The 12,587-nt window shown below is 48.5% G+C and overlaps 1 protein-coding gene across 2 annotated transcripts in view; it reads right to left on the bottom strand.

The window, feature by feature from the left end:
- XRCC1 (X-ray repair cross complementing 1) overlaps positions 1 to 12,587 on the bottom strand; it is a 34,802-nt gene that overhangs the window by 12,644 nt on the left and 9,571 nt on the right. For both annotated transcript variants that reach the window (XM_025367437.1, XM_025367439.1), the window contains one exon: positions 6,534 to 6,644. In XM_025367437.1, the coding sequence (XP_025223222.1) occupies positions 6,534 to 6,644 (111 nt within the window). The remainder of the gene's footprint in view (positions 1 to 6,533; positions 6,645 to 12,587) is intronic.

Raw genomic sequence — 12,587 nt, 5'->3', positions numbered from 1 at the left:
GGAGGCCGAGGTGGGTGGATCACGAGGTCAGGAGATCAAGACCATCCTGGCCAACATGGTGAAACCCCGTCTCCACCAAAAATACAAAAAATTAGCTGGGCGTGGTGGCACGTGCCTGTAGTCCCAGCTACTTGGGAGGCTGAGGCAGGAGAATCACTTGAACCTGGGAGGTGGAGGTTGCAGTGAGCCAAGATTGCACCACTGCACTGCAGGCTGGTGACAGAGCGAGACTCCATGTCAAAAAAAAAAAAGATGAATGCAGCCACTTTTGGTTGGGTATATTTTGTTACTGACTTAGTCACTTAGTCTCTTTTCTAACTGACATGCTGTGAAATTTATAAAATTGAACAATAAAGCCTTTTGCTGAGAAAAACAGAACATAACCATAGCTCTTTTTGTGCGCAGCTGATTGTGCAAAGGAAACAAGAAAGAGGCCGGGCGCAGTGGCTCAAGCCTGTAATCCCAGCACTTTGGGAGGCCGAGACGGGCGGATCACAAGGTCAGGAGATCGAGACCATCCTGGCTAACACGGTGAAACCCCGTCTCTACTAAAAAAAAATGCAAAAAAACTAGCCGGGCGGGTTGGCGGGCGCCTGTAGTCCCAGCTACTCGGGAGGCTGAGGTAGGAGAATGGCGTAAACCTGGGAGGCGGAGCTTGCAGTGAGCTGAGATCCGGCCACTGCACCCCAGCCTGGGCGACAGAGCAAGACTCCGTCTCAAAAAAAAAAAAAAAAGGAAACAAGAAAGACAATTATACAGAAGGGAAGCTTTCTCCCTGACCTTGACTATACTTATTTAGAAAAGGCCTGATTTGGAGCTGACAGGGAAGCTGCATTTTCGGTGACTAAAAGGGGTAAGGCAAGCTGTGGTTGGCAGCTGCTATCCACATGAACCGAGATTTCCTCTGAGGGTTAGACCACTGGCTTCCTTGGCTTTAGGGCCTTGCAACTTGGGCTGAACCATGCTACCAGCTTCCCTGGTTCTCCAGCTTACAGACAGTCTATCATGGGACTTTGCAGCCTCTATAATCATGTGACCCAACTCTCGTAATCCCTTCTATCTATATCTATATCTATAAACTATTGCTTCTATCTCTCTGCAGCACCTTGACTAATACAACTACCCATTCCATCTTACTAGAAAGACAGCGAAGGTAAATAAACATTCACATACCAGATATGATAAAATTTTAGCTAAAAATGTACTTATTCTGTCTTTATCATTATAAAGTAGAATTCTGGCCAGGTACAGTTGTCCATGCCTGTAATCCCAGCACTTTGGGAGGCCAAGCCGGGCAGATTGCTTGAGCCTGGGAGTTTGAGACCAGCCTGGGCAACATGGCAAAACCCCATCTCCACTAAAAATACAAAAATTAGCCAGGTACGGTGGCAGGTGCCTGTAGTCCCAGCTACTCAGGAGGCTGAGGTGGGAGGATAACCTGAGCCTGGGGAGGTTGAGGCTACAGTGAGCCATGATCATGCCACTGGACTCCAGCCTGGGTGACAGAGTGAGACCCTGACTTAAAAAAAATAAGAAATAATAAAGTAGAATTTTGGCCGGGCGCGGTGGCTCAAACCTGTAATCCCAGCACTTTGGGAGGCCAAGGCAGGTGGATCACGAGGTCAGGAGATCGAGACCATCCCTGGCTAACATGGTGAAACCCCATCTCTACTAAAAATACAAAAAACTAGCCGGGCGTGGTGGCGGGCGCCTGTAGTCCCAGCTACTCGGAGGCTGAGGCAGGAGAATGGCGTGAACCCAGGAGGCGGAGCTTGCAGTGAGCCGAGATCGCGCCACTACACCCCAGCCTGGGCGACACAGTGAGACTCCGTCTCAAAAAAAAAAAAAAAAAGTAGAATTTTGATCTAAATCCATTTGCCAAAAGAAGACATAACCTTTTTTTTTTTTTTTGCGACCGTCTCAGTTTGTCATCCAGGCTGAAGTGCAGTGGCATGCTCATAGCTCACTGCAGCCTCCACCTCCAGGGGTCAAGGGACCCTCCCACCTTAGCCTTCTGAGTAGCTGGGATTACTAGTATGCACCACCATGCCTGGCTAATGTTTTTATTTTTGGGACAGACAGGGTCTTGCCTTGATGCCCAGACTGGTCTCGAACTCCTGATTTCAAGTGATCCTCCCGCTTTGGCCTCCCAAAGCACTGGGATAACAGGCATGAGCCACTGCACCCGGTCAGAAGCTTCATTTGTTAAGATGTACCTTGTAGAGCAGAAAAAGCACTTGATAAGATTCAATACACATTCATGAAAAAAAAAAAAAGCTCTCAACAAACCAGAAATAGAAAAGAATTTTCTCAACCTAACAAAGGACATCTATAAAAAACAACCTATAGCTAACACCATATTTAATGGTGAAGGACTCAACGCCTTCCCCCTAAGATCAGGAACAAAGCGAGGATATCCACTTCCACTACTTCTATTCAACATTGCACTAGTCAGTGTGACAAGGTGAGAAAAAGAAAAAAGAAAACTATCTTTTTTCACAGATGACGTGATTGTCTATGCAGAAAATCCCAAGAGATCTAGACAAACTACAAGGTTTAGTAAGTGAAGGTCACAAGATGAGAAGTCAATATGCAAAATCAACTGTATATTACACATCATTTCTGTGGTTTTCTGGCCAAAGTGTGCAACCTAAATTAATCACAAGGAAACATCATATATTTTGTACAGTAAGTGATATCTGACAAAATCACTGACCTGTACTCTTCAAAAACATCAAAGGCACACACCCAAAGTCACAGGAGCCTTCATTCCTTCCGTTCTCCCTCCCTCCCTCCTTCCCTTTTATTTTTTTTTTGAGATGCAGTTTCACTCTTGTCGCCCAGGCTGGAGTGCAATGGTGCGATCTCGGTTCACTGCAACCTCTGCCTACCAGGTACAAACGATTCTCCCTCTCAGCCTCCCAAGTAGCTCGGATTACAGGCCTGCGCCACCATGCCTGGCTATTTTTTTTTTTTTTTTTGTATTTAGTAGAGATGGGATTTCTCCATGTTAGTCAGGCTGGTCGTGAACTGCTGACCTCAGGTGATTCACCCACCCCGGCCTCCCAAAGTGCTGGGATTACAGGTGTGCGCCACCCACGCCCAGCTTCTTTCTTTCTGTGACAGCGTTTTGACGTTGTTACCCAGGCTGGTCTCAAACTCCTGAGGTCAAGTGATCCACCCGCAGTGGCCTCCCAAAGTGCTAGGATTACAGGCATGAGCCACCACACCAGGCCTTCTTTTTATTTTTTAATAGAGACGGGGTCTCAGTATGTTGCCCAGGCTGGTCCCTAACTCCTGGGCTCAAGTGATCCTCCTACCTCGCTTCTTAAAGTTCTCGGATTACAGGCGTGAGCCACTGTGCCTGGCTGTCACAGGAACTCTTTTTAATGAATGGAAACCAAGGAGATGTGACAAATCAACGCAATGCATGATTCTGCATTTTCTTTTTTTTGTTTTTTTTTTTTTTTTGAGACGGAGTCTTGCTCTGTTGCCCAGGCTGGAGTGCAGTGGCGCAATCTCGGCTCACTGCAAGCTCCGCCTCCCGGGTTCACGCCATTCTCCTGCCTCAGCCTCCCGAGTAGCTGGGACTACAGGCGCCCGCCGCTGCGCCCGGCTAATTTTTTCTATTTTTAGTAGAGACGGGGTTTCACCATGGTCTCGATCTCCTGACCTTGTGATCCACCCACCTCGGCCTCCCAAAGTGCTGGGATTACAGGCGTGAGCCACCGCGCCCGGCCGATTCTGCATTTTCTTTTGCTGTAAATAACATTATCGGGGCAATGAAGAAAATGTGAAGAAAGTCTGAGATCAGATGATATAGCACTGTATCAATGTTAATTTCCTAACTTTGTAATTGCACTGTAGTCAAGTAAGAAATGTCTCAGCTTTCAGGAAATACTCACTGGAGTATTCAGGGATAAAGGGGCATCATGCACATAATTTACGCTCAGTGCAGAAAAAAAATATGTACATATTTGTTACCTTTGGGGAATATGAATGAAGAGTATATGGAGGCCGAGGCAGGCAGACTGCTTGAGCTCAGGAATTTGAGACAAGCCTGGGCCACATGGCAAAACCCCATCTCTACAAAAATACAAAAATCAGCTGGGCATGGTGGTGCAAGCCTGTAGTCCCAGCTACTTGAGGGGCTGTGGCAGGAAAATCACTTGAACCTGGGAGGCTGCAGTGAGCTGAGATCGTGCCACTGCACTCCAGCCTGGGTGACAAAGTGAGATCTCATTTCAAAAAACAAAAGAGTAGGCCAGATACATACAGTGGCTCACATGTGTAATCCTAGCACTTTGGGAGACCGCAGCAGGTGGATCACTTGACCTCAGGAGTTCAAGACCAGCCTGGGCAACATAGTGAAACCCCATTTCTACAAAATATATTTAAAAATTAGCTGGGCATGGTGACTCCCACTAGCTACTTGGGGGGCTGAGGCGAGAGGATCACTTGAGCCCAGGAGGCAGAGGTTGCAGTGGGCTGAGATCATCCCACTGTACTCCAACCTGAGCAACAGAGTGAGACCCCCATCTCAAATAAATAAATAAACAAACAAACAAATAAAATGAAATATATGGTTTACAAAAGAGACAGTTTGGCATTGGCATAAAGAAAAATACACATATCAATGGAACAGAGAAGAGAGTATAGAAATAAACCCACACATATTGTCAATTAATTCTCAACAAGGAGTCAAAATGATTCAATGAGAAAAGGGAAGTCTTTTTTTTTTTTAAAGTATTTTCAGTCAGGTGCAGTGGCTCAGGCCTGTAATCCCAGTACTTTGGGATGCCGAGGTGGGAGGATCACTTCAAGCTCAGGAGTTCAAGACCAGCCAGGCAATGTAGGGAAACCCCATCTCTACAAAAATTTTTTTTTTGTTTTGAGATGGAGTCTCGTTCTGTCACCCAGGCTGGAGTGCAGTGGCGTGATCTCGGCTCACTGCAAGCTCCGCCTCCCGGGTTCATGCCATTCTCCTGCCTCAGCCTCCCCAGTAGCTGGGACTACAGGCGCCCACCACCACGCCTGGCTAATTTTTTGTATTTTCAGTAGAGACAGGGTTTCACTGTGTTAGCCAGGATGGTCTCGATCTCCTGACCTTGTGATCCGCCCGCCTTGGCCTTCCAAAGTGCTGGGATTACAGGCATGAGCCACCACGCCTGGCCAAATTTTTTTAAAAAATTAGCCGGGCATGGTGGCTCACACCTATAGTCTCAGCTACTCAGGAGGCTGGGGCTGGAGAATCCCTTGAGCCTGGGAAATGGAGGTTGCAGTGAGCCAAGATCATGTCACTGTACTCCAGCCTGAGCAACAGAGTGAGACTCTTTCTCAAAATAAATAAAATAAATCAGCATTGTCAACAAACATATAAAAAAGATACAGAAAAGGGCCAAGCATAAGGGTCTTTATAAGAAAGGAAGGCTGGGTGTAGTGGCTCATGCCTATAATCCCAGCACTTTGGGAGGCTGGAGTGGGTGGATCGCTTGAGCCCAGGAGTTTGAGACCAGCCTGGGCAACACAGTGAAACCCTGTCTCTACAGAAAATAACAAAAGTTAGCCAGGAGTGGTGGTGTGCACCTGTAGCCCCGGCTACTTGGGAGGCTGAGATGGGAGAATCACTTGAACCTTGGAGGCAAAAGTTGCATTGAGCTGAGATCATGCCACTGTACTCCAGCCTGGGCAACGGAAATGAAATCCTGTCTCAAAAATAAAAGAAGTAAAAGAAAGATGGGCGCAGTGGCTCACGCCTGTAATCCCAGCACTTTAGGAGGCTGAGGAGGGCAGATCAGGAGGTCAGGAGTTCGAGACCAGCCTGGCCAATATGGTGAAACCCCGTCTCTACTAAAAATACAAAAAAAAAAGTTAGCAGGGCATGGTGACAAGCACCTGTAGTCCCAGCAACTCAGGAGGCTGAGGTAGAAGAATCACTTGAACCCGGGAGGCAGAGGTTGCAGTAAGCCGAGATTGCGCCACTGCACTCACTCCAGACTGGGCGACAGAGTGAGACTCTGTCTCAAAAAAAAAAAAAAAAGAAAAAAAAAAGAAGGCAAGAGAGTCAGAGTTGGAGAAGTGACAATGGAAATGGAAGCAGGCATTAGAGGGACAGGAGTGCTGGCTTTGATGAAGGAAGGGCCACAAGCTGAGGAGGGCAGATGGACTCTAGAAGCTGAAATAGGCAAGGAAATGGATTCTCCCCTAGAGCCTCCAGAAGGAACACGGCTCTGCCCACACCTCGATTTTAGCCCAGTAAGAGTGATTTTAGACTTCTGACCTCCAGAATAGTCAGATAATACATTTGTGTCACTTCAAGCCATGATCCAAACTTGCTCTCTTCCCTGATGTGCAGTTTACCGCCCCGTGTCTGCCTTCTGTCTCCTCCGTACACTGGTGATCCTCCAGAGGGCAGCAATCAGGTGTGACTCACATCTGCCCCATGTCTTCCCAGCCCCAGCCCCTGGGGGAGACGGTGATGCAGGCATGAGGGGCAGAGGTCAGTATGGGATCCATCTCATAGCCCTGCTTACCTCATAGTCTTGCTCCCCAGCGCCTAAAGCTGAACTGCCCACCAGCACCTCCACGAAAGCTGAGCCATCATTCCCAATGTCCACACTGTGTATCTGCTCCTCCTTCTCCAACTGTGGGCAGAGAGAGAAGCCACTGTCAGTGCCTGCTCTGCCCCTGGGCTCACTGTGGGACCTCAGGATGAATTTCCTTTGTATCACCATGTCCCTGTAACGTCAACTCTGTGAGGGAGCACACCAGGGTTGACTGGTGCCATGAGTCCCCTCCACGCAGCATAGGGTATGGCATGGAGCAGGAATTGACAAAACAGTCACTGAATGAATGCACACGCCCCCACCCCACACCTACCTGCTTCCCTGACCTCTCCAGACTCTACCACGTCAGCCTATCACACGCCACCATGGAGCTCTCCTTGGTAAGCACTTGTCAGAGTTATAACTTTATTCAAATCATCATGCAGACAAACAGCACATGTCACCCCTCACCCACAATTGCAGAGGACTCCAGGAAACCTCCCTGAGAGCAGGGGCTTTGTCCAATCTTGCTCACCACTAGTTCCTGGGTTTGAATCCCAGCTCTGCTGCACACTAGCTGTATGACCATGCCAGTTAACCTTTTGGAGCCTCAGTTTTCTCACCTGTAAAATGGGAATGACCACCATATCTAGGATCATGCACATAAATAATGGCCACAGGGCATGGTGAGGAGTAGGCAATTAACCACTGTCAGTCAGGAGGTATTATTAGTCAGTGCTTGACAACTCTTTGTTGAAAGAAGAAAAGAGCTACCTATAGGAGGCCTCATCTCAAAGGATCTGCCATTCTGGTCTGACAGATGAAGATGCAGAAAGTCATGTGGGCCATGTGGGCATGGGAGGCAGTTAGGTTGAGGCAAGTGTCCTACCTTCCAGTTTGGGGCTCTTTTATTAGGATCCTAGAATGACACATTATTGCAACTCTCAAAGGTACCTAGGCCAGGTGCAGTGGCTCAAGCCTGTAATTTCAGTACTATGGGAGGCCAAGGCAGTGGATCACTTGAGGCCAGCCTGGCCAACATGGCAAAACCCTTCTCTACTAAAAATATAAAAATTAGCCGGGCATGGTGACGCATGCCTGTAGTCCCAGTTCTTCAAGAGGCTGAGGCGTGAGAATCTCTTGAACCTGGGAGGCAGAGGTTGCAGTAAGCAGAGATCGTGCCACTGCACTCCAGCGAGACTCTGTCTCAAAAAACAAAACAAAACAAAAAAAACAAGGTACTTAGTCCACCACCCTACACTGCCCTCTCCTCCCACCCGTGATGATGACAGATGCTCCAATCTGCTCTGTTGCCTCCCTGTCAGATCATCTAGACATCACCTGCACACTGCTATCAACAGGAACACCATCGTATGGGAGGAAGGAGCCTGGACTTGGGGTGAGGTAGGCCTGGGCTCAAATACAGCAATGCCATTTCCAACCTATACAACCTTGGGTGACCTAGTCAACGTCTCTGTGAGGCAGTTTCCTCACGTGCAAAAAGGGAAGATGGTCATAACAACCCTCCTTCCTTGGCCAGGCACAGTGGCTCACATCTGTATAAGCAGCACTTTGGAAGGCTGAGGTGGGAGGATCACTTGAGGCCGAGAGTTCAAGACCAGCCTGGGCAACATAGCCAGACCTTGTCTCTACAAAAAATACAAAAATTAGCCAGGCATGGTGGCATATACCTGTGGTCCCAGCTACTCAGGAGGCTGAGGCGGGAGGATCACTTGAGCCAGGGAAGGTCAAGGCTGCAGTGAGTCGTGCTCGTATCACTGTACTCTGGGCGACAGAGTGATGAGACCTTGTCTCCAAAAAAAAACTTACCCTCCCTCTGAAGTAAGTTGAGATGACACACAGAGTTAACAACTATAACCACAACTGCGGCCAACATCCGAGTGCACTCAGTGCTCCTGGTATGCCAGACTCTTGCTAATAATACATGTATCTACTCTCCTGCAACGGCTCTGCCAGGCAGTTGCTATAATTATCTCCATCTTACACATAAGCAAACGGAGGCAGGAAGTGATTATGTAACTTCACAGCTGGTGGGTGGCAAAGCCGGACCGGAACCCAGAAAGGCTGGCGACAGTCCATGCGTGCTCCTCCATCACACCACTAACGTGCTGGAGAAGGAAGATGGTGCTGGAGGAAGGGCCTGCCTAAGGCTGAGGCCGGCAGACCTCCTGCTGACTCCCCTGCCTCCACCGCCACTCCCAGCCCTGGGCCCTGGGCAGTGTACAGTGCTGCCTGGGCTCATGAGAAGTCCCAGTCTGGGCCGGGTGCGGTGGCTCACACTTGTAATCCCAGCACTTTGGGAGGCTGAGACAGGTGAATCGCTTGAGGTCAGGAGTTTGAGACTAGCCTGGCCAACATGGTGAAACCCCGTCTCTACTAAAAATACAAAAATTAAAATTAGCAGGGCATGGTGGTGAGCGCCTGTAATCCCAGCTACTGGGGAGGCTGAGGCAGGAGAATCACTTGAACCCGGGAGGCGGAGGTTGCAGTGAGCCGAGATTGTGCCACTGCACTCCAGCTTGGGCAATGGAGCGACACTCTGTCTCAAAACAAAACAAAACAACAACAACAACAAAAAAAAAAAAAAACACAAAAAAAACACAAAAAAAACAAAAAACAAGAAGCCCCAGTCTGACTGCTTAGCCTCTGGCCAGGCTTTGTGACTCTTCACCAGCCACAACAGCCTCCTTTCTGTGCCAAGAACAGTCTGGCTCCTTCCCACCTCAGGGCCTCTGCACCTGCCAATCCCCCTGTCTGGACCACTTTTCTCTCAAACATACCCATAGCTGGGTAAAAGTTTACCTTCTGTGCTTCAGGTGCCCACTCAGATGTCACTTCAGACCATAAGTAGCCTACCTCGCCCCCTACCCGGTGCCACTCTCTATCTCCCTACCCGACTTTACTTTTCTTCATGTTTACTGCCTGGTGTTACACAGTTACATCTTTTTTGTTTGTATTTGTCTAGCATCTGTCTCTCCCGCTAGACTTTTAAGCTCCACGAGAGCAAGGACAATGTCTGAGTTGCTCCCTCCTGTGTCCCCAAGGCCAAGAACAGTGTCTGGTCCTTCCCAGCTCTGCTGATTTCCTGCTGTGTGATCCTGGAGCAAATGGTTTCACTTCACCCCTTGTGCCTCAGTTTCTGAACCTGTGAAATGGGGACAGTAAAAACGTCTACCTCATAAAGTTGTTGATAACATTCAAATTCATACCAAGAATGAGAAATAACATACCAAGTGCCTGGAATACTGCCTGGCACAGAGCAAACACTATATAAATGTCAGCTGTGAATATCATTAACACAGCAGGCCTCTAGTGCATTCCCAGTGGATGGACAGACAGACGCAGAAGAGGCCCCCAGCGACCATTTGCAGAAGCTACTACTCAAGAGTTACTAAGCTGTAACTCTGGCTCTGTCCTCCCTTACCAGGTGGCCCTGTTGAACCCCTTCTCTGATGCTTGCTTGGGTGTCCCATCTGTCACAAGTGGATCATCATGGCTAACATTTTCAGATTCTCACCATGTGCCAAGTGCTTGGTGTATGAGTTTCCTGTTACTGTTGTACAAATTAGCAGAAACTTCATGGCTAAAAACAACACAAATTTGGCCAGGCACAGTGGCTCACGCCTGTAATCCCAAAACTTTGGGAGACCGAGGCGGGCGGATCACCTGAGGTCGGGAGTGCGAGACCAGTCTGACCAACATGCAGAAACTCCGTCTCTATTAAAAATACAAAATTAGCCAGGCGTGGTGGCCCATGCCTGTAATCCCAGCTACTCGGGAGGCTGAGGCAGGAGAACTGCTTAAAACTGGGGGGCGGAGGTTGCAGTGAGCTGAGATCGCACTACTGTATTCCAGCCTGGGCAAGAGGAGCGAAACTCCATCCCCCCTCAAAAAAAAAAACCCCCATAAATTTGTTATCTTATAGATCTGGAGGTCAAAAGTCTGAAACTGGGCCTTACAGAGCTAAAATCTAGATGCGGCAGGGCTGCGTTCCTTCCTTCCGCGAGCACTAGAGGAGAATATGTCTCCTTGCATGTTCAGCTTCTCGAGGCCACCTGCCTTCCTTGGCTCACAGTCCCTTCCTCGTCTTCAAAGCCGCTGAAAGCGCTGGCATCACTCCAGGCTCTGCTTGCATCTTCACAGCTCTGGTTCCAGCACTCTTGCCTCCTTCTTTCCCTTATAAGGCTTCCGGGGGTTACATGAGGTCCACCGGATAACCCAGGGCACTCTCCCCATCTCAAGATCCTTAATTTAATCAAACCCACAAAGCTCCTTTGGTCATTAAAATATTTCCAGGTTCTGGGGACGAGGACATGAACATCTTTTGAGCGCCACCGTTCTGTCCACCACACTTGGCTAAGCATGCACCAGGCATCACTGAAGCCTCAAAACCACTTTAAGTAGAAGGGTCTGTTACGACTCCAGATTCACAGATGGGGAAACTGAGGCTCAGACAGGTTAAATCAATAGCTTACATGGCACACAAGCTAATAACTAGCAGAGTACTTCGGACCCAACTGCCTGACTGCAAAGCACTGCCCAATACCACCACTGTTCTCAACTCCCTTCCTTCCATCCCTGAGTCAAACTCAACATCTTTACCTCTCCCACAATATTAAGCACAGCTCCTAAATCTGGTAGGATGGAGATGCTTGTATTTTAAATGAATGATTCCTACTGCATATATAACTATTTTTACTTTAAACATGCACAGGCACTCCCTGACATTTCTTCTTCATATATAAAAAAACTCCTGGCTAGGAGCAGTGGCTCACGCCTATAATCCCAGCACTGTGGGAGGTGGAGGCGGGAGAATCACTTGAGGCCACGAGTTCAAGACCAGCCTGGCCAACATAGCAAAACCCTGTCTCTACCAAAAATACAAAAAGTTAGCTGGCTGTGGTGACACACACCTTGATAGTCGCAGCTACTCAGGAGGCATGAGAATTACTTGAACCTGGGAGGTGGAGGTTGCAGTGAGTTGAGATGAGCCACTATACACCAGCCTGGGCAGGTGACAGAGTGAGACTCTGTCTCAAGAGAAAAAACAACAGGCTGGGCACGGAGGCTCACACCTGTAATCTCAGCACTTTGGGAAGCCAAGGCAGGCAGATCACTTGAGGCCAGGAGTTCGAGACCAGCATGACCAATATGGTAAAACTCTTTTTCTACTAAAAATATAAAAATTCTCCAGGCATGGCCGGGTACAGTGCTTCACGCCTGTAATCCCAGCACTTTGGGAGGCTGAGGCGGATGGATCACCTGAGGTCAGGAGTTCGAGACCAGACTGGCCAACATGGAGAAATCTCGTCTCTACTAAAAATACAAAAAGTAGCTGGACGTAGTGGTGCACACCTGTAGTCCCAGCTACTTGGGAGGCTGAGGCAGGAGAATCTCTTAAACCCAGGAGGTGGAGTTGCAGTGAGCCGAGATTGCACCATTGCACTCCAGCCTGGCCAACAAGTGAAACTCCGTCTCAAAAAATAAAAAAATAAAAATAAAAAAATTAGGCATGGTAGTGTGCACCTGCAATCCCAGCTACTCAGGAGGCTGGGTGACACAGCGAGACTGTCTCAAAAAAAAAAAAGTAAAAAAATACTTTTAAAAATTCTGATAAAAATGTTTATACATAGAGGCTGTGGGTGGTGGCTCATGCCTGTAATCCCAACACTTTGGGAGGCCGAGGCAGGTGGCTCACTTGAGCCAGGAGTTCAAGACCAACCTGGGCAACACGGTGAAACCCTGTCTCTACTAAAAACAGAAAAATTAGTTGGGCATGGTGGCATGCGCATATAGTCCCAGTTACTCAGGAGGCTGAGGCAGAAGAATCATTTGAACCTGGAAGGCAGAAGTTGCAGCGAGCCGAGATCACGCCACTGCACTCCAGCCTGGGCGACAGAGCGGACTCCATCAGAAAAAAAAAAAAAAAAAAAAGTGGCTGGGCACAGTGGCTCATGCCTGTAATCCCAGCACTCTGGGAGGCTGAAGAGGGTGGATCATGAGGTCAGGAGTTCAAGACCA

This window comes from Theropithecus gelada, chromosome 19, assembly GCF_003255815.1.
Source record: "Theropithecus gelada isolate Dixy chromosome 19, Tgel_1.0, whole genome shotgun sequence".
NCBI lineage: Eukaryota > Metazoa > Chordata > Mammalia > Primates > Cercopithecidae > Theropithecus > Theropithecus gelada.
The sequence above is the reverse complement of the archived record's forward strand: the minus strand, read 5'-3'. Positions and strand labels throughout refer to the sequence as shown.